This window comes from Oncorhynchus mykiss, chromosome Y (assembly GCF_013265735.2).
Source record: "Oncorhynchus mykiss isolate Arlee chromosome Y, USDA_OmykA_1.1, whole genome shotgun sequence".
NCBI lineage: Eukaryota > Metazoa > Chordata > Actinopteri > Salmoniformes > Salmonidae > Oncorhynchus > Oncorhynchus mykiss.
The window spans coordinates 42,074,939-42,102,180 of NC_048593.1; the positions used below are offsets into that span (position 1 = coordinate 42,074,939).

The 27,242-nt window shown below is 46.3% G+C and overlaps 1 protein-coding gene across 6 annotated transcripts in view; it reads right to left on the bottom strand.

Moving 5' to 3' along the window:
* Positions 1–2,593: 2,593 nt before the first annotated feature.
* Positions 2,594–27,242, bottom strand: part of arfip2b (ADP-ribosylation factor interacting protein 2b) — a 58,421-nt gene continuing 33,772 nt past the window's right edge. For 3 of the 6 annotated variants that reach the window (XM_036967454.1, XM_036967451.1, XM_036967450.1), the window contains 7 exons: positions 18,456–18,564; positions 17,662–17,718; positions 16,605–16,720; positions 15,259–15,480; positions 14,626–14,783; positions 4,424–4,598; positions 2,594–3,827 (listed from right to left, as the gene is read on the bottom strand). In XM_036967454.1, the coding sequence (XP_036823349.1) occupies positions 3,672–3,827; positions 4,424–4,598; positions 14,626–14,783; positions 15,259–15,480; positions 16,605–16,720; positions 17,662–17,718; positions 18,456–18,564 (993 nt within the window). In that variant the 3' untranslated portion in view covers positions 2,594–3,671. The remainder of the gene's footprint in view (positions 3,828–4,423; positions 4,599–14,625; positions 14,784–15,258; positions 15,481–16,604; positions 16,721–17,661; positions 17,719–18,455; positions 18,565–27,242) is intronic. The other 3 variants (XM_036967453.1, XM_036967456.1, XM_036967455.1) reach the window with 1 other exon arrangement.

A 27,242-nucleotide genomic window follows, 5' to 3' on the forward strand; every position in this document is an offset into this window, starting at 1 on the left:
GGAGCTATTTCTAATACACAAGGAATCTTTTTGGAAAAACTGAGCATCTGCTATCTAACTGAGAGTATCCTCATTGAAAACATCAGAAGTTCTTCAAAGGTAAATGATTTTATTTGAAGGCTTTTATGTTTTTGTTAATGTTGCGTGCTGGATGCTAACGCTAATGCTAACGCTAAATGCTAACGCGAAATGCTAACTCTAGCTAGCTACTTTTACACAAATGATTGTTTTCCTATGGTTGAGAAGCATATTTTGAAAATCTGAGATGACAGTGTTGTTTACAAAAGGCTAAGCTTGAGAGATGGCATATTTATTTCATTTCATTTGCGATTTTCATAAATAGTTAACGTTGTGTTATGCTAATGAGCTTGCTGATAGATTTACACAATCCTGGATACAGGGGTTTTTTCATAGCTAAACGTGACGCAGAAAACGGAGCGATTTGTCCTAAACAAATAATCTTTCAGGAAAAACTGAACATTTGCTATCTGAGAGTCTCCTCAATGAAAACATCTGAAGTTCTTCAAAGGTAAATGATTTTTTTGAATGCTTTTCTGTTTTTTTGTGTAAATGTTGCCAGCTGAATGCTAATGCTAAATGCTACGTTAGCCATCAATACTGTTACACAAATGATTGTTTTGCAATGGTTGAGAAGCATATTTTGAAAATCTGAGATGACAGTGTTGTTAACAAAAGGCTAAGCTTGAGAGCTAGCATATTTATTTCATTTGATTTGCGATTTTCATGAATAGTTAACGTTGCGTTATGGTAATGAGCTTGAGTCTGTATTCACGAACCCGGATCCGGGATGGGGAGATCAGAAAGGTTAAAGTGACTAAGATACAAACTCAGCGAGAGAGAGAGCGAGAGCGAGAGCGAGAGCGAGAGAGAGAGAGAGAGAGAGAGAGAGAGAGAGAGAGAGAGAGAGAGAGAGAGAGAGAGAGAGAAAGGGAGAGAGGAAACAGATCAGGTTAGAGTTCCTCTGGAGCTCAGTTGGTAGAGCATGGTGCTTGCAACGAGGAGAAAGACAACAGGAGATAATATTATATTTTAATACAACGGGTGGGTCTAATCCTGAATGCTGATTGGTTGAAACCGCATTCCAGCCGGTGTCTATTCCACAAGTTGCCACCGGCTAAATCTGAGATGTTAAAATGCCTATTTACTCTGTTCCATCTGACTGCTGCAATCCACTGTCTCATCAGCCCAGCCAGGCAATGTATAAACTTGATCTCCACTATAGAAAAGCATCTAGACATTATCTCACTATCTCATTTCTTTTAGACTAACACTTGGTTTCCAACAGCAGAGATTAGTATGCACCTCGTCGTCTGTCTCTCTGACCTTTTCAATATTGAACTGTCCCATATAATGCGAATGGGTGCGAACAACACCGACAGCAAATTCAGATGGTCGTCATAGCAACAACCCCCAGTTGACTGGCTAAATCAATACTTTGTTTTGCGAAAGTGGAACATTTATTTTGCTCTTTTCGGCAGCATGAATATGGATGAATGGGGAGGAGAAAATAATATACTACCCAGGAAATACTACCGAGGCATGCAGATGTGAAAAATAATGTATTGAATGACTAAGAGAAAATCCCCAACAAAGAAAACACCATTAAGAATACAAACTGGGCCGTGCGGTACTTCGAGGGCTGATTAGAAGATCACAACAAACAAAAGTTGTCGATTTCAGAAATGTCACAAAGGAAGAGTTTAACACCTTGGAGCATCCTGGGAAAAGGGGGAGCGGTATAATTAGCTCAACCGGTTTCTAATTGACCCACCCGTCTGTCGGTCGGTTTCCAAATGACCCACCCGTCTGTCGGTCGGTTTCCAAATGACCCACCTGTCGGTCGGTCGGTTTCCAAATGACCCACTCGTCGGTCGGTCGGTTTCTAAATGACCCACCCGTCGGTCGGTCGGTTTCTAAATGACCCACCCGTCGGTCGGTCGGTTTCTAAATGACCAACCCGTCGGTCGATTTCTAAATGACCCACCCATCAGTCGGTCGCAGCTGGTGCATTATGAAGGACACTGAATTTACCACCTCCAATCGTGTATTTCTGGGTAACATCAAAAACAGCTAAGATATCACAACCAGCCACCCTCTCCCATCACTGATAAGGTCAAGGCCCAGGCTCTGAAATCCCGGTAGACCAAGGGGTCTGGTCCAGAAAGTGTGGTTCAACCTTCAGTTACAGCGATGTCGAAGAGAAGAACAGAACCAAAGCCCAACTCATTTCTCGTTAAAAAAAATAACCAAGAGAACACTGCAAACCAAGAGAACACTGCAAACCAAGAGAACACTGCAAACCAAGAGAACACTGCAAACCAAGAGAACACTGCAAACCAAGAGAGCACTGAAAACCAAGAGAGCACCGAAAACCAAGAGAGCACTGAAAACCAAGAGAGCACTGAAAACCAAGAGAACACTGAAAACCAAGAGAACACTGCAGCATCATCCACACCCTAAAAGCTGAAGCAAGGCAGCAATAGCAGTAGCACAGACTGACAGATATTTCCACCAAATACACCATCCAGGGGAATGTACAGATAAACATGTGACAATAAGTAGATATCTCAGCTGTGGTGGATTTCATTTATTAACATCAGTTCAAATTGATGTCATGGATTGTATTTCTTTTGTCTGAACAGTGTCCTGACAAGAGAGCACATTTTCTCTGCCAGGCAAAATTGCACATCATTAGTTCATTGTTATTGGTTGTATCCAAAAGAAATCTAACTAGAAAACAGCTACTTTGTTGTTATTCTGGCTGCACTTGCTAGCCAGTATGGAGTAGCTAGCGAGCTAGCCAGTATGGAGTAGCTAGCGAGCTAGCCAGTATGGAGTAGCTAGCGGGCTAGCCAGTATGGAGTAGCTAGCGGGCTAGCCAGTATGGAGTAGCTAGCGGGCTAGCCAGTATGGAGTAGCTAGCGGGCTAGCCAGTATGGAGTAGCTAGCCAGTATGGAGTAGCTAGCGAGCTAGACAGTATGGAGTAGCTAGCGAGCTAGCCAGTATGGAGTAGCTAGCCAGTACGGCAATGGAGCATTTAGAAGGAACGACTGGGTCGCGTCTCTGGCAGCCGAACCGATAGAAGGAACGACCAGCTGGCTTGGGTAGCAACCATAGATTTTGTGTCTGGACTATATAAATATATTGTGTTTAAGGACAAAATAGTATGAATAAATTCATCAAAATAACGTTTAATGAAAATATGTCAATCATCATTTGAATGTGTTGGTAACCCGTTGTGTAAAAGTGGTAATGCCCGAGAAGCCGGTGTTTGGAGGATATATATATAAGACTCAGTCTCGGGGCCTAACCCGTGCCAATATATCCTCCAAACACCGGCTTCTCAGGCATTATCACTTACATAGAGGACTGGAGATAATATATTATACAGGAGGATTTGTGGATAAAGAGAGAAAAGGAGAGATCATGAAAGAGAGGAAAATAAGACAAGTCCCTGATCGTGACACAGTCCTCTATAGATACAAGGCCCTTGGCCCATTCATCCATCCATCCATCTCTACGTAGTCCTGTCCGTCTGTCTGTCCGTCCGTGGTCCACTGTAGTGGATAGTAAGGGTTTTGGGGGGTCCGCTGTTTCCCAGGTTAGGAGGGCCTTTCCTGGGCTGCCCTGTCTCCTGTGGCTCCCTCCCTCATGGTTCCTCAAGCCAGGAAGGTTTGTCGGCCCCTGGGGGCCTCAGCTTGATGTTGAACTGCTTCAGGGTCTGCTCCAACTGCTGCTGGTTCCCAGCAAAGTACGCTGAGATGGCATTATGGAACAGGAGCAGCTGTTTATGCATCACCTTTACCTGGAGAGAGACAGCGAGAGAGAGAGAAAGGAGCGAGAGAGGCGAGCGAGAGAGAGAGCGAGAGAGAGAGAAAGGAGCGAGAGAGGCGAGCGAGAGAGAGAGCGAGAGAGAGAGAAAGGAGCGAGAGAGGCGAGCGAGAGAGAGAGGCGAGAGAGAGAGAGAGATGAGCGAGAGAGAGGCGAGCGAGAGAGAGAGAAAGGAGCGAGAGAGAGAGGTGAGAGAGAGAGAGATGAGCGAGAGAGAGAGGCGAGAGAGAGAGAGATGAGAAAGAGAGCGAGAGAGAGAGAGAGAGAGAGCGAGAGAGAGAGAGAGCGAGAGAGAGAGCGAGAGAGAGAGAGAGAAAGGAGCGAGAGAGAGAGAAAGGAGCGAGAGAGAGGCGAGCGAGAGAGAGAGAAAGGAGCGAGAGAGAGAGAAAAGAGCGAGAGAGAGGCGAGCGAGAGAGGGATCAACACACTGATATGCAAAGAAAGATAGACAGACAGGCCTCTGTCTGAGTGCTCGTGTCATTGCCTGTCTCTGTGTACTTGTCTAGAGGTGTGATGCAGAGCTGGAATAAGAGGAGAAGAACAAAAGAGGATCAAGGATGTGTATCCCACCTTGTTTTCATCCAGGAAGTTGAGTTTGATAGTGACGTCGGAGCGAAGACGTTCATATTTGTCCTTGTGGATCTGGTACTGCTCCTGGGCTGTATCTATACGGGCCATGTTCACCACATCCCTGGGTCCAACGCTTAACTCCTCTAGGTCTGCCCTGTATGCATCATACTCCAACCTGTCAGAGAGAGAGAAGAGACATGAGCTATAACCCATCATACTCCAACCTGCCAGAGAGAGAGAAGAGACATGAGCTATAACCCCTCATACTCCAACCTGCCAGAGAGAGAGGAGACATGAGCTATAACCCCTCATACTCCAACCTGTCAGAGAGAGAGAGAGAGAGAGAGAGAAGAGACATGAGCTATAACCCCTCATACTCCAACCTGTCAGAGAGAAGAGAAGAGACATGAGCTATAACCCATCATACTCCAACCTGTCAGAGAGAGAGAAGAGCCCTCCACAACACTATGTTACCAGGACATATACAGGATACTACCCTCTACAACACTATGTCACCAGGACATATACAGGATGCTACCCTCCACAACACTATGTCACCAGGACATATACAGGATACTACCCTCCACAACACTATGTCACCAGGACATATACAGGATACTACCCTCTACAACACTATGTCACCAGGACATATACAGGATGCTACCCTCTACAACACTATGTCACCAGGACATATACAGGATACTACCCTCCACAACACTATGTCACCAGGACATATACAGGATACTACCCTCCACAACACTATGTCACCAGGACATATACAGGATACTACCCTCTACAACACTATGTCACCAGGACATATACAGGATATTACCCTCTACAACACTATGTCACCAGGACATATACAGGATACTACCCTCTACAACACTATGTCACCAGGACATATACAGGATACTACCCTCCACAACACTATGTCACCAGGACATATACAGGATACTACCCTCCACAACACTATGTCACCAGGACATATACAGGATACTACCCTCTACAACACTATGTCACCAGGACATATACAGGAAATCACCCTCTACAACATAACCTTCACTCCAAATCAAAACCTACAACCTGATTTTGGACGGAATGGACGGAAACCTGGAAGGTTTACAACTACCAAAGATGATCATTCCCAAGATATACAGCAAATGCTCTGGGAAAACAACAGAAACCTGAAAACACCATCCAACCTGGAACTGAGTGAGTAATGTTTAGCCTGAAAAAGCCAATAAGAAAAATAGATTACAAAGATATTGTACTTTATAAAAGGAATGAATGCTAAGTTAAGGCTACCATGTTTGATACAACTTCAATTAGCACTGACGTGTCAAGTGAGAGGTGTCAAAGCCCTTTAGCCCAACAATGGCAGGAGAGACACACAGTCTACTCCAACCAAATGGCAGGAGAGTCACACAGTCTACTCCAACCAAATGGCAGGAGAGTCACACAGTCTACTCCAACCAAATGGCAGGAGAGTCACAGTCTACTCCAACCAAATGGCACGAGAGTCACACAGTCTACTCCAACCAAATGGCACGAGAGTCACACAGTCTACCCCAACCAAATGGCAGGAGAGTCACACAGTCTACTCCAACCAAATGGCAGGAGAGTCACAGTCTACTCCAACCAAATGGCAGGAGAGTCACAGTCTACTCCAACCAAATGGCACGAGAGTCACACAGTCTACTCCAACCAAATGGCACGAGAGTCACACAGTCTACCCCAACCAAATGGCAGGAGAGTCACACAGTCTACTCCAACCAAATGGCAGGAGAGTCACACAGTCTACTCCAACCAAATGGCACGAGAGTCACACAGTCTACTCCAACCAAATGGCAGGAGAGTCACACAGTCTACTCCAACCAAATGGCACGAGAGTCACACAGTCTACTCCAACCAAATGGCACGAGAGTCACACAGTCTACTCCAACCAAATGGCACGAGAGTCACACAGTCTACTCCAACCAAATGGCAGGAGAGTCACACAGTCTACTCCAACCAAATGGCAGGAGAGTCACAGTCTACTCCAACCAAATGGCACGAGAGTCACACAGTCTACTCCAACCAAATGGCACGAGAGTCACACAGTCTACTCCAACCAAATGGCAGGAGAGTCACACAGTCTACTCCAACCAAATGGCAGGAGAGTCACAGTCTACTCCAACCAAATGGCAGGAGAGTCACAGTCTACTCCAACCAAATGGCACGAGAGTCACACAGTCTACTCCAACCAAATGGCACGAGAGTCACACAGTCTACCCCAACCAAATGGCAGGAGAGTCACACAGTCTACTCCAACCAAATGGCAGGAGAGTCACACAGTCTACTCCAACCAAATGGCACGAGAGTCACACAGTCTACTCCAACCAAATGGCACGAGAGTCACACAGTCTACTCCAACCAAATGGCACGAGAGTCACACAGTCTACTCCAACCAAATGGCACGAGAGTCACACAGTCTACTCCAACCAAATGGCAGGAGAGTCACACAGTCTACTCCAACCAAATGGCAGGAGAGTCACACAGTCTACTCCAACCAAATGGCAGGAGAGTCACACAGTCTACCCCAACCAAATGGCAGGAGAGTCACACAGTCTACCCCAACCAAATGGCAGGAGAGTCACACAGTCTACTCCAACCAAATGGCAGGAGAGTCACACAGTCTACTCCAACCAAATGGCAGGAGAGTCACACAGTCTACCCCAACCAAATGGCAGGAGAGTCACACAGTCTACCCCAACCAAATGGAGAGGCCTTAGAAGCTCCCTCCTGCTGTTCAGAGGTAATTCAAATACAGTACCCTCTGTATGTAAAGAATGATAAGACAAAAAGATTACAAAATGAAGCTCCTTATGGAAAATCAAGAGACCATTTTTTGCTGACTGTTATAAAAATGGGACCATAAGCAACTTAATCTTCCACACAGACCATCCCCTGGCATGACACAGTGCTATATTTATTAAGAGGGGGGATGTTAACGAGGGGTGGAAACTCAGGATACTAGACAACGAGGACTCTGAGTCAGGTAATATAAATCTCTATAAGTCTAGAACAGTAATGGTACAGGACAACCCCCAAACAGTTTCAGCTGGACTTTCACCTAATCAAATAATTAGCTCAGCAGGAGAAGCTCTCCCTTGATAAAGATACCCCCACTCCCAGCGGGTCAGACCAGACCTCTTCATTATATAACCCCACAGATCAGCCACCCCAAGCGGGTCAGACCAGACCTCTTCATTATATAACCCCACAGACGAACCACCCCGAGCGGGTCAGACCAGACCTCTTCATTATATAACCCCACAGACGAGCCACCCCGAGCGGAAAGTCAACCTCCCAGCACAGAGTACTAATCCATCACTGAAAACAGGGATAACTTCACCCAGCTGGAGGTAAGGCAGCTGAAGCACTCCAGTCAGCACAACACCACTGGAGAGAGAGAGAGATATCTGCACACTGGACTGTGGTGAGATAACTTCACCCAGCTGGAGGTAAGGCAGCTGAAGCACTCCAGTCAGCACACCACCACTGGAGAGAGAGAGAGATATCTGCACGCTGGACTGTGGTGAGATAACTTCACCCAGCTGGAGGTAAGGCAGCTGAAGCACTCCAGTCAGCACACCACCACTGGAGAGAGAGAGAGATATCTGCACACTGGACTGTAGTGAGATAACTTCACCCAGCTGGAGGTAAGGCAGCTGAAGCACTCCAGTCAACACCACCACCACTGGAGAGAGAGAGATATCTGCACGCTGGACTGTAGTGAGATAACTTCAACAGGAGAAAAAGCAGAAACACAGAGCACTAGAGGAGAGGATCAGACTGCTGGAAGAGAGGGTGAGGGGGGGGTGGTGGCGTGTGACAGAGAACAACCCACTAGAGAGGTGACGACAGTCTCGACAACACAGCTAACCTGCCTAAACGACTACAGACCCGGAGCACTCACGGCTGTAGCCATGAAGTTCTTTGAAAAGCTGGTCACGGCTCACATCAACACCATTATCCCAGAAACCCTAGACCCACTCCAATTTGCATACCGCCCCAACAGATCCACAGATGATGCAATCTCTATTGCACTCCACACTGCCCTCTCCCACCTGGACAAAAGGAACACCTATGTGAGAATGTTGTTCATTGACTACAGTTCAGCGTTCAACACCATAGTGCCAACAAAGCTCATCACTAAGCTAAGGACCCTGGGACTAAACACCTCCCTCTGCAACTGGATCCTGGACTTCCTGACGGGCCGCCCCAGGTGGTGAGGGTAGGTAACAACACATTCGCCACACTGATCCTCAACACTGGGGCCCCTCAGGGGTGTGTGCTCAGTCCCCTCCTGTACTCCCTGTTCACTCATGAGTGCACGGCCAGGCACGACTTCAACACCATTATTAAATTTGCCGATGACACAAAAGTGGTAGGCCTGATCACTGACAAAGATGAGGCAGCCTATAGGGAGGAGGTCAGAGACCTGGCCGTGCGGTGCCAGGACAACAACCTCTGCCTCAACGTGATCAAGACAATGGAGATGATTGGGGACTACAGGAAAAGGAGGACCGAGCACGCCCCCATTCTCATCGACGGGGCTGCAGTGGAGCAGGTTGAGAGCTTCAAGTTCCTTGGTGTCCACTTCACCACCAAACTAACATGGTCCAAGCACACCAAGACAGTCGTGAAAAGGGCACGACAAAACCTATTCCCTCTCAGGAGACTGAAAATATTCGGCATGGGTCTTCAGATCCTCAAAAGGTTCTACAGCTGCACCATCGAGAGCATGGTTGCATCACTGCCTGTTATGGCAACTGATCGGCCTCCGACCGCAAAGCACTACAGAGGGTAGTGCGTACGGCGCAATACATCACTGGGGCAAAGCTTCCTGCCATCAGGACCTCTATACCAGGCGGTGTCAGAGGAAGGCCCTAAAAATCATCAAAGACTACAGCCACCCTAGTCATAGACTGTTCTCTCTGCTACCACATGACAAGCGGCACCGGAGCGCCAAGTCTAGATCCAAGAGGCTTCTAAACAGCTTCTACCCCCAAAGCCAAAAGACTCCTGAACATCTAATCAAATGGCTACTGTGGTGTCTCTGACTGATTACATTATATGACATTACATTACATTATATTACATTATATGACAAGCCATTTTATCAAATCGATTACCTAACGTTTGATTGTTTATGTGATTGAATTAAGCCATGCAACAATTAACTCGTTAACAACCTGGGGCACCACGGAAGAGTGTTTATAGAGCTGCGGTCTTCCGAATAAACTCTTAAAGATCTGAATATCTTTTATATCAATAGCAGTCAATTATTCAGTCTCATCGGAACGACGTAAAATTCTTGGATATCTTCACAAACCCTGGCAAATAAGTTGAATCAGCAATAACAAAATTGGCTTCATTATTTATTTACTAAACACCTAAATAATCACAGAATTACATATACACAGGATGGATCATAAATCGATTACTAATCATGTCATAAAAGAAAAAGTCCCGTAGCGGACAAAACCGATATGATGGCTGGTTACACAAAGAAAGGGGGTTGGGTTTGAATGAAAGAGCGGGAAGACTGAGGGACAAAGGAATAAGGGTCTCTATCGGACCTTGAGAAGCTATGCTACCGTAAATTACATTATCTTATGCATTCTAATAACTGCCCATTCAGAAAAGGAAAATGAAAGATGCATATTTACTCTGAACTGCGCTTCGACAGATGGGTCAAAGATGGAAGACTGGTCTGCCCAGCAGAGAATGTACAGCTGCAGCTGATAACTCGACTTCTAGGATGCATCACTTCTTCTTTAGTGAATAAGAGTTCAAAGTTCATACCATTTTGCCATAATCAGCTCGTGCTGTATTCTGGCTGGTCTAGTAGCAATTCATCCTTCCAGCGTGGTGATCGTCACCTCCACGTGATCTGGTCTCATGTACATTTTGTTATGTAGAGTTGGTTTTCGACCATTCGCAACCACAGCTCACCGTGAGGTTTGCTCAGTCCGACGTGAATTGGGTCACGGACGCTTTTATACTGGAGAAGAGAATGTCACACTCTGACCATGATTTGCGTTGTTTGTTTCTATGTTTTGTTTGGTCTGGGTGTGATAGGAGTGGGCATTCTATGTTGTATGTCTAGTTAGTCTGTTTCTATGTGTTTTGGCCTGATATGGTTCTCAATCAGTGGCAGGTGTTTGTTGTGGTCTCTGATTGGGAACCATATTTAGGTAGCCTGTGTTGTATTGTAGTTCGTGGGTTATTGTCTATATGTAGTTGCCTGTGTCTGCACTCGTTGTCACGTTCGTTTTGTTGTTTTTGTTTAAGTGTTCGTGTTTTTTTCGTCATTCAATAAAAGAATGGCTGCGCTTTGGTCTACTCCATACGACGATCGTGACAGAGAAGGGCGTGTTTCATCCCTCTCCAACCAATGTCTGTTTACCTGGGCGTGGCCACTGAGTGAGAATAGAAGGGCGTGTTTCATCCCTCTCCAACCAATGCCTGTTCACTTGGGCGTGGCCACTGAGTGAGAATAGAAGGGCGTGTTTCATCCCTCTCCAACCAATGTCTGTTCACTTGGGCGTGGCCACTGAGTGAGAATAGAAGGGCGTGTTTCATCCCTCTCCAACCAATGTCTGTTCACTTGGGCGTGGCCACTGAGTGAGAATAGAAGGGCGTGTTTCATCCCTCTCCAACCAATGCCTGTTCACTTGGGCGTGGCCACTGAGTGAGAATAGAAGGGCGTGTTTCATCCCTCTCCAACCAATGTCTGTTCACTTGGGCGTGGCCACTGAGTGAGAATAGAAGGGCGTGTTTCATCCCTCTCCAACCAATGTCTGTTCACTTGGGCGTGGCCACTGAGTGAGAATAGAAGGGTGTGTTTCATCCCGTAATAGTATATAGTCTCGCCATTGTTATTTTACTGCTGCTCTTTAATTACTTGTTACGTTAATGTCTTATTATTATTATTATTTTTATTATTATTTTTACTTCATTGTTGGGGTACGTAAGTACGTAAGCATTTCACTGTAAGGTTGTAGTATTCGGCGCATGTGACAAATAACATTTGATTTTCAAAAGGAAATTATATTAAGAGAGAAAAATGTCCTCCTGTGTGCTACGTATAGCCCCCCCCGAAGAAACAACAATGACAAATGGTTTGATGAAGAATGCAAAAACCTAAGAAAGAACTTGAGAAACCTATCCAACCAAAAACATAGAGACCCAGAAAACCTGAGTCTACGCCTTCACTATGGTGAATCACTAAAACAATACAGAAATACACTACGGAAAAAGAAGGAACAGCACGTCAGAAATCAGCTGAATGTAATTGAAGAATCCATAGACTCTAATCACTTCTGGGAAAATTGGAAAACACTAAACAAACAACAACACAAAGAATTATCTATCCAAAATGGAGATGTATGGGTAAACCACTTCTCCAATCTTTTTGGCTCTATAACAAAGAAGAAAGAGCAAAAACATATACATGATCAAATACAAATCTTAGAATCAACTATTAAAGACTACCAGAACCCACTGGATTCTCCAATTACATTGAATGAGTTACAGGACAAAATAAAAACCCTCCAACCCATAAAGGCCTGTGGTGTTGATGGTATCCTCAATGAAATGATCAAATACAGACCACAAATTCCAATTGGCCATACTTAAACTCCTTAACACGATCCTCAGCTCTGGCATCTTCCCCAATATGATCACCCCAATCCACAAAAGTGGAGGCAAATTTGACACCACTAACTACCATGGGATATGCGTCAACAGCAACCTTGGGATAATCCTTTGCATAATCATTAACAGCAGACTTGTACATTTCCTCAGTGAAAACAATGTACTGAGCATATGTCAAATTGGCTTTTTACCAAATTATCGTACAACAGACCATGTATTCACCCTGCACACCCTAATTGACAACCAAACAAACCAAAACAAAGGCAAAGTCTTCTCGTGCTTTGTTGATTTGAAAAAAGCTTACGACTCAATTTGGCATGAGGGTCTGCTATACAAACTGATGGAAAGTGGTTTTGGGGGGGGGAAACATACGACATTATAAAATCCATGTACACAAACAAACAAGTGTGCGGTTAAAATTGGCAACAAAAAAAAACATATTTCTTACGAAAGGGACGTGGGGTTAGACAGGGGTGCAGCTTAAGCCCCACCCTCTTCAACTCGTATATCAACGAATTGGCGCGGGCACTAGAACAGTCTGCAGCACCCGGCCTCCCCCTGCTAGAATCTGAAGTCAAACGTCTACGGTTTGCTGCTAATCTGGTGCTTCTGTCACCAACCAAGGAGGGCCTACAGCAGCACCTAGATCTTATGCACAGATTCTGTCAGACCTGGGCCCTGACAGTAAATCTCAGTAAGACCAAAATAATGGTGTTCCAAAAAAGGTCCAGTTGCCAGGACCACAAATACAAATTCCATCTAGACACTGTTGCCCTAGAGCACACACAAAAAAAACATACCTCGGCCTAAACATCAGCGCCACAGATAACTTCTGTGTGAACGATCTGAAAGACAATGCAAGAAGGACCTTCTATGCCATCAAAAGGAACAAAAAATTCAACATACCAATTAGGAGATGGCTAAAAATACTTGAATCAGTCATAGAGCCCATTGCCCTTTATGGTTGTGAGGTCTGGGGTCCGCTCACCAACCAAGAATTCACAAAATGGGACAAACACCAAATTGAGACTCTGCACGCAGAATTCTGCAGAAATATCCATGTACAACGTAGAACACCAAATAATGCATGCAGAGCAGAATTAGGCCAATACCCACTAATTATCAAAATCCAGAAAAGAGTTGTTAAATTCTACAACCACCTAAAAGGAAGCGATTCACAAACCTTCCATAACAAAGCCATCACCTACAGCGAGATGAACCTGGAGAAGAGTCCCCTAAGCAAGCTGGTCCTGGGGCTCTGTTCACAAACACAAACAGACCCCACAGAGCCCCATGACAGCAACACAATTAGACCCAAGCAAATCACGAGAAAACAGAAAGATAATTACTTGACACATTGGAAAGAATTAACAAAAAAACAGAGCAAACTAGAATGCTATTTGGCCCTAAACAGAGAGTACACAGTGGCAGAATACCTGACCACTGTGACTGACCCAAAATTAAGGAAAGCTTTGACTATGTACAGACTCAGTGAGCATAGCCTTGCTATTGAGAAAGGCCGCCGTAGGCAGACATGGCTCTCAAGAGAAGACAGGCTATGTGCACACTACTCACAAAATGAGGTGGAAACTGAGCTGCACTTCCTAACCTCCTGTCCAATGTATGACCATATTAGAGAGACATATTTCCCTCAGATTACACAGACCCACAAAGAATTTTAAAACAAATCAATTTTGATGAACTCCCATATCTACTGGGTGAAATTGCACAGTGTGCCATCACAGCAGCAAGATGTGTGACCTGTTGCCACAAGAAAAGGGCAACCAGTGAAGAACAAACACCATTGTAAATACAACCCATATTTATTTTCCCTTGTGTGCTTTAACTATAATAGGACATTTGAAATGTCTTTATTCTTTTGGAACTTTGAGTGTAATGTTCACTGTTCATTTGTATTATCTATTTCACTTGCTTTGGCAATGTTAACACATTTCCCATGCCAATAAATCCCTTTGAATTGAATTAAATTGAGAGGAGACGAGAGACAACTACAACCTGACAGAGAGGAGACGAGAGACAACTCCAACCTGACGGAGAGAAGACGAGAGACAACTACAACCTGACGGAGAGGAGACGAGAGACAACTCCAACCTGACGGAGAGAAGACGAGAGACAACTCCAACCTGACAGAGAGAGCGAGAGGAGGAGACGAGAGACAACTACAACCTGATGGAGAGGAGACGGGAGACAACTCCAACCTGACAGAGAGGAGACGAGAGACAACTACAACCTGACGGAGAGGAGACAACTCCAACCTGACAGAGAGAAGACGTCTGTATGTGCAGACAAACTCAGTACTGCCTGGCTGGATCAGACTGTCTGGGCACGGTCTTCCCTTAAGATCTGCCATGGAGACGGTGGTGTGTGTTACCTAGCAGCCTCTTACATCTTGATGTTTGCCGTGGAGACGGCGGTGTGCGTTACCTAGCAGCCTCGTACATCTTGATGTTTGCCGTGGAGACGGTGGTGTGCGTTACCTAGCAGCCTCGTACATCTTGATGGTCATCAGCGTATCCTCCATGGTCTTGTTAACCAGTGTATTGATGCTGGACACAAAGAAGTTGATGGCTCCTAGCAGTGTCTCTCCGTTCTTGCATAATAACTTCTGGGTCTCTGCGTTGTACCCAAACTCATCCTGTAGGAAACATCATTAAAAAACACACACACACACACACTGATCAATCTGATCAAATCAACCAATACATCAATCAGTCCAACCAACAAATCAACCAATGTATTTCAAAGAAATCACCTGAGCTAAAACCCCCAAAGACCAAACAGTGTTAAGTGACAGCCCTACCTCTTGATTTAAGGTCAGGGGTTACAGGTCAGGGGTTAAAGGTGATTTCTGGCTGAGGGGTCTGGGTTAGGGGTCAGGTTCTAACCAGTAGTTCAGGTGATTTCTGGGTTGGAGGTTAGGGGTATGGGATTAGCCTAGAGGTTATAGGTCAGGTTCTAACCAGTAGTTCAGGTGATTTCTGGGTTAGAGGTTAGGGGTCTGGGATTAGCCTAGAGGTTATAGGTCAGGTTCTCACTCGTAGTTCAGGTGATTTCTGGGTTAGAGGTTAGGGGTCTGGGATTAGCCTAGAGGTTATAGGTCAGATTCTCACCCGTAGTTCAGGTGATTTCAGGCTGAGGTCGGTGAATGTGTCCCCGAGGGCGTGTTGCGTCTGCACCATGCTGTACAAGTGATTGGTCAGGGCTCTGGCCAATCGCAGCACAGTCTCATACTTCCTCTTGGTGTCCCGGAGAACTTCTATCTGAGCCTCCAGTTCTAGATCCACAGTCCGAGAACCACGACCAAAGCGCTCTGCGATCATCTGTTTAGTGCACTGGAGAGAACGAGGGAGGGAGCAAGGAAGGAGAGAGAAGGAGGAGCGAGGGAGGAGGAGGGAGAGAGAGAGGATGAGAGGAGGGAGGAGGTGTGTTTGAGATGAGGAGTTTGATGGAAATCATTAAAACACGGACTAGTTAACACGACCTAGTTAACACAGACTAGTTAATTGGTTTTGGATAAGAGCGTCTGCTAAACGATTAAAATGGCTAATGAAACACAGATAAGTGAACACAGACAGGTGTCGTACTAGAGGTATGTGTGGCTCTAGGTGTTCTAAATACAGACACAGGTATTCTGACACAGGTAAGTGAACACAGGTAGCCAAACATATTCAGTCAGAAATATTGTAGGTGTATGTGTTCAGGTACGTCAACATGTAGACTAACAAAGACAGGTACATTGTGACACCTTGTAGGTGTTGAGTCCCTTGTGTATGGGCCTTTAATTAGGGTGTCTAAGTGTTCTGTTACAGGTAGACCCAGATATTGACACGCATGCAGACTGCAGTACCTTGTAGGCGTTGAGGTAGACTACAGTACCTTGTAGGCGTTGAGGTAGATTACAGTACCTTGTAGGCGTTGAGGTAGATTACAGTACCTTGTAGGCGTTGAGGTAGATTACAGTACCGTGTAGGTGTTGAGGTAGATTACAGTACCTTGTAGGCGTTGAGGTAGATTACAGTACCTTGTAGGCGTTGAGGTAGATTACAGTACCTTGTAGGCATTGAGGTAGATTACAGTACCTTGTAGGCATTGAGGTAGACTACAGTACCTTGTAGGCATTGAGGTAGATTACAGTACCTTGTAGGCATTGAGGTAGATTACAGTACCTTGTAGGCATTGAGGTAGATTACAGTACCTTGTAGGCATTGAGGTAGATTACAGTACCGTGTAGGTGTTGAGGTAGATTACAGTACCTTGTAGGCGTTGAGGTAGATTACAGTACCTTGTAGGCATTGAGGTAGATTACAGTACCTTGTAGGCGTTGAGGTAGATTACAGTACCTTGTAGGCATTGAGGTAGATTACAGTACCTTGTAGGCATTGAGGTAGATTACAGTACCTTGTAGGCATTGAGGTAGATTACAGTACCTTGTAGGCATTGAGGTAGACTACAATACCTTGTAGGTGTTGAGGCCCCATTGCTTCATAAAGTCCAGTTTCTCTACAGCCACTCCTCTGGAGGCCTCCTCTGCAGTCGTGGAACTGCTGCTTCTACTGTCCTGCATACTGGAACCTGGGAGGAAGAGGAGGAGGGGAAGGAGGAAGAGGAAGCGGGACAGGGAGGGATGGAGAGGAGGGGAAGGAGGAAGAGGAGGCGGGACAGGGAGGGATGGAGAGGAGGGGAAGGAGGAAGAGGAGGCGGGACAGGGAGCGATGGAGAGGAGGGGAAGGAGGAAGAAGAGGGCAGGACAGGGAGGGATGGAGAGGAGGGGAAGGAGGAAGAGGAGGCGGGACAGGGAGGGATGGAGAGGAGGGGAAGGAGGAAGAGGAGGCGGGACAGGGAGGGATGGAGAGGAGGGGAAGGAGGAAGAGGCGGCGGGACAGTGCACTACTTTAGACCAGAGCCCTATGGAACCCTATTCCCTATATAGTGCACTACTTTAGACCAGAGCCCTATGGCACCCTATTCCCTACGTCGTGCACTACTTTAGACCAGAGCACTATGGCACCCTATTCCCTACGTAGTGCACTACTTTAGACCAGAGCCCTATGGCACCCTATTCCCTATATAGTGCACTACTTTAGACCAGAGGGCCACTAGGGCTTCATGTAGGGAATAGAGTGACATTTGGGATTCACACCAGTATGTATTTGCTGTGAGACAACTGATAAAACATGGAATCAGGTGAAGGACAGAAATAACAAGAGTGAAACAAAATAACCCAGAAATATTATCAGGAAAACAACAGTTTACACAGAGATTCGTTAAGAGTGTGAAAACCAAGAAGAGAGATGTGGAAACAGCAGCTCCTGATGCACCAGACAAACAGAGTGACCAAGAGAGGATGTCAACAAGGGAAATGTAGTGTCCCCTGAAAAAGAGAGAGAGTTTAACGGGATGAGAGGAGACAGTGATTCCCCACAGCACAACAACAAGGGAGCAGAAAGGAAACCGAAAGAGGAGAAACCAATTCAGTCTGTGAAAGAGAGGAATGAGAGTGATGGAAGAGCCACCTTGTCCTGTGACTGGGATGCGTCTGTTAAACTGAGCGTTGTAGCGCACAGCAGGGCCTGAGAGAGACAGAGAGAGGGAGAGCGAGAGACAGGGAGTGAGAAGAGAGAGACAGAGAGAGGGAGAGAGACAGAGAGAGAGACAGAGACAGAGAGAGACAGAGAGAGAGAGAGACAGAGAGAGAGAGAGACAGAGAGAGAGAGAGACAGAGAGAGAGAGAGACAGAGAGGGAGACAGAGAGGGAGACAGAGAGGGAGACAGAGAGGGAGACAGAGAGGGAGACAGAGAGGGAGACAGAGAGGGAGAGAGACAGAGAGAGAGAGACAGAGAGCGAGAGACAGAGAGCGAGAGACAGAGAGCGAGAGACAGAGAGCGAGTGAGAAGAGAGAGGTTGATTCTTAAAAGAGGACTGCACCATATTAGTGAGGCAGGTGTTTGAATCAAAGCGGTTCAGTTTCTTACTGTTCAGACCCTGGCCCCTCCCCTGTTCAGACCCTGGCCCCTGTTCAGTTCCTAGCCCCTCCCCTGTTCCATCCCTAGCCCCTGTTCAGTCCCTAGCCCCTGTTCAGTCCCTAGCCCCTGTTCAGTCCCTAGCCCCTGTTCAGTCCCTAGCCCCTGTTCAGTCCCTAGCCCCTGTTCAGTCCCTAGCCCCTGTTCAGTCCCTAGCCCCTGTTCAGTCCCTAGCCCCTCGTCCTGAGAAAAGAGAGAAGAGAGGAAAACGATCAGAATGAGAAAGAGTGAGAGAGTGATAGAGAGGGAGAGCAAGGGATAATGAGGAAGAGATTGTCTTAAGCACCTTTAATGGAGCTGGTAGGAATGATTCCCTCAGCTGTACCCCCATAACCTCCGGATACGATACTGGTCTCATTCAGATTGGGTCCAGACACCATCACCTGCTGTAGGTCCTAGAGAGAGAGACAGAGAGAGAGAGACAGGGAGAGAGAGAGAGACGGGGAAAAAGAGACAGAGAGAGAGACGGGGGGAGAGAGAGAGAGAGAGACGGGGAGAGAGAGAGAGAGACAGGGAGAGAGAGAGAGAGAGACGGGGAGAGAGAGAGAGAGAGACGGGGAGAGAGAGAGAGAGAGACGGGGAGAGAGAGACGGGGAGAGAGAGAGAGAGAGACGGGGAGGCAGAGAGACGGGGAGGCAGAGAGACGGGGAGGCAGAGAGACGGGGAGGCAGAGAGACGGGGAGGCAGAGAGACGGGGAGGCAGAGAGACGGGGAGGCAGAGAGACGGGGAGGCAGAGAGACGGGGAGACAGAGAGACGGGGAGACAGAGAGACGGGGAGACAGAGAGAAAGAGAGAGACACGGGGAGACGGGGAGACAGAGAGAGACGGGGAGACAGAGAGAGAGACGGGGAGACAGAGAGAGAGACGGGGAGACAGAGAGAGAGACGGGGAGACAGAGAGAGAGACGGGGAGACAGAGAGAGAGACGGGGAGACAGAGAGTAATAAGGAGGATGGCAGCATGTAATTCTCCTTCTCTTCAGGAGAAGAAAGGTTACCATGTTGTTAAAGAAGCAGTAGTCTATTGAAGCTGGTTAATGGTCTGTAGAGAGGACAGTTTAGCTTCATTACACCCACACCACATTGTGACAATTACTGACACACTAAAACTAAATACGCGAGGTGATCAGAAAGACCTTCAACATGTCAGTTAGTAAAATATTAAGGAGCCCAAGACTTGTTAGATGTTAGATGAAGAACCCAGCAGTAAATACTGTCAATGACAACCTTTCAGTACTGTGTGGCTCAGTGGAGGAAGCCGAGGGGAGTACAACCCACTAGGGGTCTCGTCTCATCACTGGGGGGGGGGGGGGGGGGGGGGGGGGCTAGAGAGGAGAGAGGAGAGGACAGAGAGGAGAGGACAGAGAGAGATGGGACCCACCCAGGGACTGCCGCTCTAGAAAGGAAGTAACCATTTCCTCTCTACAAACAAATGTAGCCTAAACATGCTGATGGTTTCATGTAGGCTACAGTAGATAGTGATTATGTTGTTGAATAAAAACCCACACAGGACCCAGGGAATACGTAACACACTAACGTTACGGTCAGTGACTTCAAGAGTTAGTAACGTCTGAGCTGCATACTTCCTGTATACCAGGGGTCTCCAATCACACACGTCTGAGCTGCATACTTCCTGTATACCAGGGGTCTCCAACCTTCTCCAGTTACTTGTTTTTTTTCTAGTTCTTTTTTTAAATAGGAACATTCATCTCTTCTCTCCAACTCTTTATCTGGTCCTTAGTGTACAAGAGAAAGTAGAGCAGTGTGTTTTCTGTCAAGTCTGTGTGCATTCGTAAACTACTCAAACCCCTGGACTTTTTCTCCACAGCCTTATTCGAGAATGGATTCAATAGATTTTTTTCCACATCAATCTACACACAATACCCCATAATGACATCACAATACCCCATAATGACATCACAATACCCCATAATGACATCACAATACCCCATAATGACATCACAATACCCCATAATGACATCACAATACCCCATAATGACATCACAATGCCCCATAATGACATCACAATGCCCCATAATGACATCACAATACCCCATAATGACATCACAATGCCCCATAATGACATCACAATGCCCCATAATGACATCACAATACCCCATAATGACATCACAATACCCCATAATGACATCACAATACCCCATAATGACATCACAATACCCCATAATGACAAAGCAAAAATGGTTTAGACATTTTTGCAAAAATGTGTTAAATATTTTTTTTAAACTGAAATCACATTTACATAAGTATTCAGACCCTTTACTCAATACTTTGTTGAAACACCTTTGGCAGCGATTACAGCCTGGAGTCTTCTTGGGTTTGACACTACAAGTTTGGCACACCTGTATTCATGGAGTTTCTCCCATTCTTCTCTGCAGATCCTCTCAAGCTCTGTCAGGTTGGATGGGGAGCGTCGCTGCACAGCTATTTTCAGGTCTCTCCAGAGATGTTTGATCGGGGTCAAGTCCGGACTCTGGCTGGGCCACTCAAGGACACTGAGGCTTGTCCCGAAGCGAATCCTGCATTGTCTTGGCTGTGTGTTTAGGGTCATTGTTCAGTTGGAAGGTGAACCATCGCCCCAGTCTGAGGTCCTCAGTGCTCTGGAGCAAGTTTTCCTCAAAGATCTCTCTGTACTTTGCTCTGTTCATCTTTCCCTCAAACCTGACTACTCTCCCAGTCCCTGCTGCTGAAAAACATCCCCACAGCATGATGCTGCCACCACCATGCATCGCCGTAGGGATGGAGCCAGGTTTTCTCCAGGCGTGACGCTTGGCATTCAGGGCAAAAAGTTCAATCTTGGTTGGGGCGACAGGGTAGCCTGGTGGTTAGAGCGTTGGACTAGTAACCGGAAGGTTGCAAGTTCAAACCCCCAAGCTGTTGTTCTGTTGTCCTGAACAAGGCAGTTAACCCACTGTTCCTAGGCTGTCATTGTAAATAATAATTTGTAACTAACTTGTTAAATAAAGGTAAAATTCAAAAAAAATAAAAAAATTGTTTCTCATGGTGCTTTAGGTGCTTTTTGGCTAACTCAGGCCGTCATGTGCCTTTTACTGAGGAGTGGCTTCCGTCTGGCCTCTCTACCATAAAGGCCTGATTGGTAGAGTGTTGCAGAGATGGTTGTCCTTCTGGAAGGTTCTCCCATCTCCACAGAGGAACTCTGGAGCTCTGTCAGAGGGAACATCGTGTTATTGGTCACCTTCCTGACCAAGGCCCCCCCCCCCCCCCCGATTGCTCAGTTTGGTCAGCCAACCAGCTCTAGGAAGAGTTTTGGTGGTTCCAAACTTTTTCCATTTAAGAATGACGGAGGCCACTGGCTTCTTGGGGACCTTCAATGCTGCAGAACTGTTTTGGTACCCTTCACTGTGTTCTCTGAGACCTTCCCTTCCCCAGATCTGTGCCTCGACACCTGTCTTGGAGCTCTACAGACAATTCCTTCAACCTCATGGCTTGGTTTTTCTAAAAACCTGTTTTTGCTTTATCATAATGGGCTTTGTGTGTAGATTGATGAGGATTTTTTTTAATTTAATCTATTTTATGAATAAGGCTGTAACGTAACAAAATGTGGAAAGAAAGTCACAAGTGGTCTGAATACTTTTACCTTGTAAAATAACAGTTAATAAACAAATGTTGTTTTATCAGTTGTATTTATTTATTTTCCTGGTTTTAGATTTAGTTTTTCGCCTCAAAATAACAACTGTTTATAGAGAATCAGAACATCCAGTTGTTTTGTTTCTATGTCGATGCTTAAATACATTCGAAGGCAATTTTTTTTTTTCTTCTCTCCTCCATCTTGGAGGAAACTAACAAAATACATGCGAGTGTAATTCCCCTTTAAATTGCGCCTCTAGCGGAGTGAGGAACGTGCCGGTCTTGTGATGGTTCTGTATTCCTGCAGCTCATTTCTTGGCAAAGTTTACAAATAATAGATACACTTACTCATGATATACTTCTGCCAGGTTAAGACTACTTTGCAGTTAAATGTTTAATTGAGAAAGTTTTCCCCTCCAAAAGTATTTTTTTGTCAAACCCACAAGACAGTTATCACGTTAACTGGTTACACATGGACACGTGCACCACACAGACACGGGCAATATTGATGGAAATTAAAATTGGAAGATACTGTTAGGTTTGGCTTTTTAAGCCAATAGAGGCTAACCAGGGTTGGGATAAAGTCAATGTTGCATTGATTAGATAGTAGCTTGTGGTGTCTGATACTTGTGAGATTTGTTTATGATCGTTTGCAGTGGAAGATCTGAAAATTGCCTTGTACTTTCAGATTTGTCATAAGGTCGCCTGCGAGCTACTGGTAGGAAACCCCTGGTATTAACAAGCACACACACACACACACACACACACACACGAAGCAGTAAACCCATTGGAACAACAGCACTACCCAGCACTTAAAAAACAAAAAATATTTCCTGTTCAGAATAAAACCTGTTAAAGGATTTCCTGTTCAGAATAAAACCAGTTAAAGGATTTCCTGTTCAGAATAAAACCTGTTAAACAAGGTCTATGAGTTGTAGTTAGTTTAGAACCACTGGGGCAGAAGAACGTCTCTCAAACCAACATGTGTTTGTCCATAAAGACAAAATGAGGACTCTATTACCCTAAGAAAGTTCGAGCATGGGGCAGCGCCGTTGAGGATTTTCACCATTTTGAAGAGTCAACTGGGTGGGACTTCCTATGGTTTAAGGAAGGACAACATAATTCAATCCAGATCACCAGGAGGAAAGAGCCAATGAATTATACTTGTGAGGAAACATTCCATAACTCCAGGGGGCAGTAAATCACCATCCTTTATACCTGTTCAGACAACACCCTCCAGGGGGCAGTAAATCACCATCCTTTATACCTGTTCAGACAACACCCTCCAGGGGGCAGTAAATCACCATCCTTTATACCTGTTCAGACAACACCCTCCAGGGGGCAGTAAATCACCATCCTTTATACCTGTTCAGACAACACCCTCCAGGGGGCAGTAAATCACCATCCTTTATACCTGTTCAGACAACACCCTCCAGGGGGCAGTAAATCACTATCCTTTATACCTGTTCAGACAACACCCTCCAGGGGGCAGTAAATCACCATCCTTTATACCTGTTCAGACAACACCCTCCAGGGGGCAGTAAATCACCATCCTTTATACCTGTTCAGACAACACCCTCCAGGTGGCAGTAAATCACCAACCTTTATACCTGTTCAGACAACACCCTCCAGGGGGCAGTAAATCACCATCCTTTATACCTGTTCAGACAACACCCTCCAGGGGGCAGTAAATCACCATCCTTTATACCTGTTCAGACAACACCCTCCAGGGGGCAGTAAATCACCATCCTTTATACCTGTTCAGACAACACCATCCAGGGGGCAGTAAATCACCATCCTTTATACCTGTTCAGACAACACCCTCCAGGGGGCAGTAAATCACCATCCTTTATACCTGTTCAGACAACACCCTCCAGGGGGCAGTAAATCACCATCCTTTACACCTGTTCAGACAACACCCTCCAGGGGGCAGTAAATCACTATCCTTTAAACCTGTTCGGACAACACCCTCCAGGGGGCAGTAAATCACCAACCTTTATACCTGTTCAGACAACACCCTCCAGGGGGCAGTAAATCACCAACCTTTATACCTGTTCAGACAACACCCTCCAGGGGGCAGTAAATCACCATCCTTTAAACCTGTTCAGACAACACCCTCCAGGGGGCAGTAAATCACCAACCTTTATACCTGTTCAGACAACACCCTCCAGGGGGCAGTAAATCACCATCCTTTATACCTGTTCAGACAACACCCTCCAGGGGGCAGTAAATCACCATCCTTTATACCTGTTCAGACAACACCCTCCAGGGGGCAGTAAATCACCATCCTTTATACCTGTTCAGACAACACCCTCCAGGGGGCAGTAAATCACCATCCTTTATACCTGTTCAGACAACACCCTCCAGGGGGCAGTAAATCACCATCCTTTATACCTGTTCAGACAACACCCTCCAGGGGGCAGTAAATCACTATCCTTTAAACCTGTTCAGACAACACCCTCCAGGGGGCAGTAAATCACCAACCTTTATACCTGTTCAGACAACACCCTCCAGGGGGCAGTAAATCACCATCCTTTATACCTGTTCAGACAACACCCTCCAGGGGGCAGTAAATCACCAACCTTTATACCTGTTCAGACAACACCCTCCAGGGGGCAGTAAATCACCATCCTTTAAACCTGTTCAGACAACACCCTCCAGGGGGCAGTAAATCACCAACCTTTTTACCTGTTCAGACAACACCCTCCAGGGGGCAGTAAATCACCATCCTTTAAACCTGTTCAGACAACACCCTCCAGGGGGCAGTAAATCACCAACCTTTATACCTGTTCAGACAACACCCTCCAGGGGGCAGTAAATCACCATCCTTTATACCTGTTCAGACAACACCCTCCAGGGGGCAGTAAATCACCATCCTTTATACCTGTTCAGACAACACCCTCCAGGGGGCAATAAATCACCATCCTTTATACCTGTTCAGACAACACCCTCCAGGGGGCAGTAAATCACCATCCTTTATACCTGTTCAGACAACACCCTCCAGGGGGCAGTAAATCACCATCCTTTATACCTGTTCAGACAACACCCTCCAGGGGGCAGTAAATCACCATCCTTTATACCTGTTCAGACAACACCCTCCAGGGGGCAGTAAATCACCATCCTTTATACCTGTTCAGACAACACCCTCCAGGGGGCAGTAAATCACTATCCTTTATACCTGTTCAGACAACACCCTCCAGGGGGCAGTAAATCACCATCCTTTATACCTGTTCAGACAACACCCTCCAGGGGGCAGTAAATCACCATCCTTTATACCTGTTCAGACAACACCCTCCAGGGGGCAGTAAATCACCAACCTTTATACCTGTTCAGACAACACCCTCCAGGGGGCAGTAAATCACCATCCTTTATACCTGTTCAGACAACACCCTCCAGGGGGCAGTAAATCACCATCCTTTATACCTGTTCAGACAACACCCTCCAGGGGGCAGTAAATCACCATCCTTTATACCTGTTCAGACAACACCATCCAGGGGGCAGTAAATCACCATCCTTTATACCTGTTCAGACAACACCCTCCAGGGGGCAGTAAATCACCATCCTTTATACCTGTTCAGACAACACCCTCCAGGGGGCAGTAAATCACCATCCTTTACACCTGTTCAGACAACACCCTCCAGGGGGCAGTAAATCACTATCCTTTAAACCTGTTCGGACAACACCCTCCAGGGGGCAGTAAATCACCAACCTTTATACCTGTTCAGACAACACCCTCCAGGGGGCAGTAAATCACCAACCTTTATACCTGTTCAGACAACACCCTCCAGGGGGCAGTAAATCACCATCCTTTAAACCTGTTCAGACAACACCCTCCAGGGGGCAGTAAATCACCAACCTTTATACCTGTTCAGACAACACCCTCCAGGGGGCAGTAAATCACCATCCTTTATACCTGTTCAGACAACACCCTCCAGGGGGCAGTAAATCACCATCCTTTATACCTGTTCAGACAACACCCTCCAGGGGGCAGTAAATCACCATCCTTTATACCTGTTCAGACAACACCCTCCAGGGGGCAGTAAATCACCATCCTTTATACCTGTTCAGACAACACCCTCCAGGGGGCAGTAAATCACCATCCTTTATACCTGTTCAGACAACACCCTCCAGGGGGCAGTAAATCACCATCCTTTAAACCTGTTCAGACAACACCCTCCAGGGGGCAGTAAATCACCAACCTTTATACCTGTTCAGACAACACCCTCCAGGGGGCAGTAAATCACCAACCTTTAAACCTGTTCAGACAACACCCTCCAGGGGGCAGTAAATCACCAACCTTTATACCTGTTCAGACAACACCCTCCAGGGGGCAGTAAATCACCAACCTTGATTCCTGTTCAGACAACACCCTCCAGGGAGCAGTAAATCACCACCCGTTAAACCTGTTCAGACAACACCCTCCAGGGGGCAGTAAATCACCAACCTTTATACCTGTTCAGACAACACCCTCCAGGGGGAAGTAAATCACCAACCTTGTCTTTAAACCTGTTCAGACAACACCCTCCAGGGGGCAGTAAATCACCAACCTTTATACCTGTTCAGACAACACCCTCCAGGGGGCAGTAAATCACCAACCTTTATACCTGTTCAGACAACACCCTCCAGGGGGAAGTAAATCACCAACCTTGTCTTTAAACCTGTTCAGACAACACCCTCCAGGGGGCAGTAAATCACCAACCTTCATTCCTGTTCAGACAACACCCTCCAGGGGGCAGTAAATCACCAACCTTGTCTTTAAACCTGTTCAGACAACACCCTCCAGGGGGCAGTAAATCACCAACCTTGTCTTTAAACCTGTTCAGACAACACCCTCCAGGGGGCAGTAAATCACCAACCTTCATTCCTGTTCAGACAACACCCTCCAGGGGGCAGTAAATCACCAACCTTGTCTTTAAACCTGTTCAGACAACACCCTCCAGGGGGCAGTAAATCACCAACCTTCATTCCTGTTCAGACAACACCCTCCAGGGGGCAGTAAATCACCATCCTTTATACCTGTTCAGACAACACCCTCCAGGGGGCAGTAAATCACCAACCTTCATTCCGGTTCAGACAACACCCTCCAGGGGGCAGTAAATCACCAACCTTTATACCTGTTCAGACAACACCCTCCAGGGGGCAGTAAATCACCAACCTTTATACCTGTTCAGACAACACCCTCCAGGGGGCAGTAAATAGCCAACCTTCATTCCTGTTCAGACAACACCCTCCAGGGAGCAGTAAATCACCATCCTTTATACCTGTTCAGACAACACCCTCCAGGGGGCAGTAAATCACCAACCTTCATTCCGGTTCAGACAACACCCTCCAGGGGGCAGTAAATCACCAACCTTTATACCTGTTCAGACAACACCCTCCAGGGGGCAGTAAATCACCAACCTTTATACCTGTTCAGACAACACCCTCCAGGGGGCAGTAAATCACCAACCTTTATACCTGTTCAGACA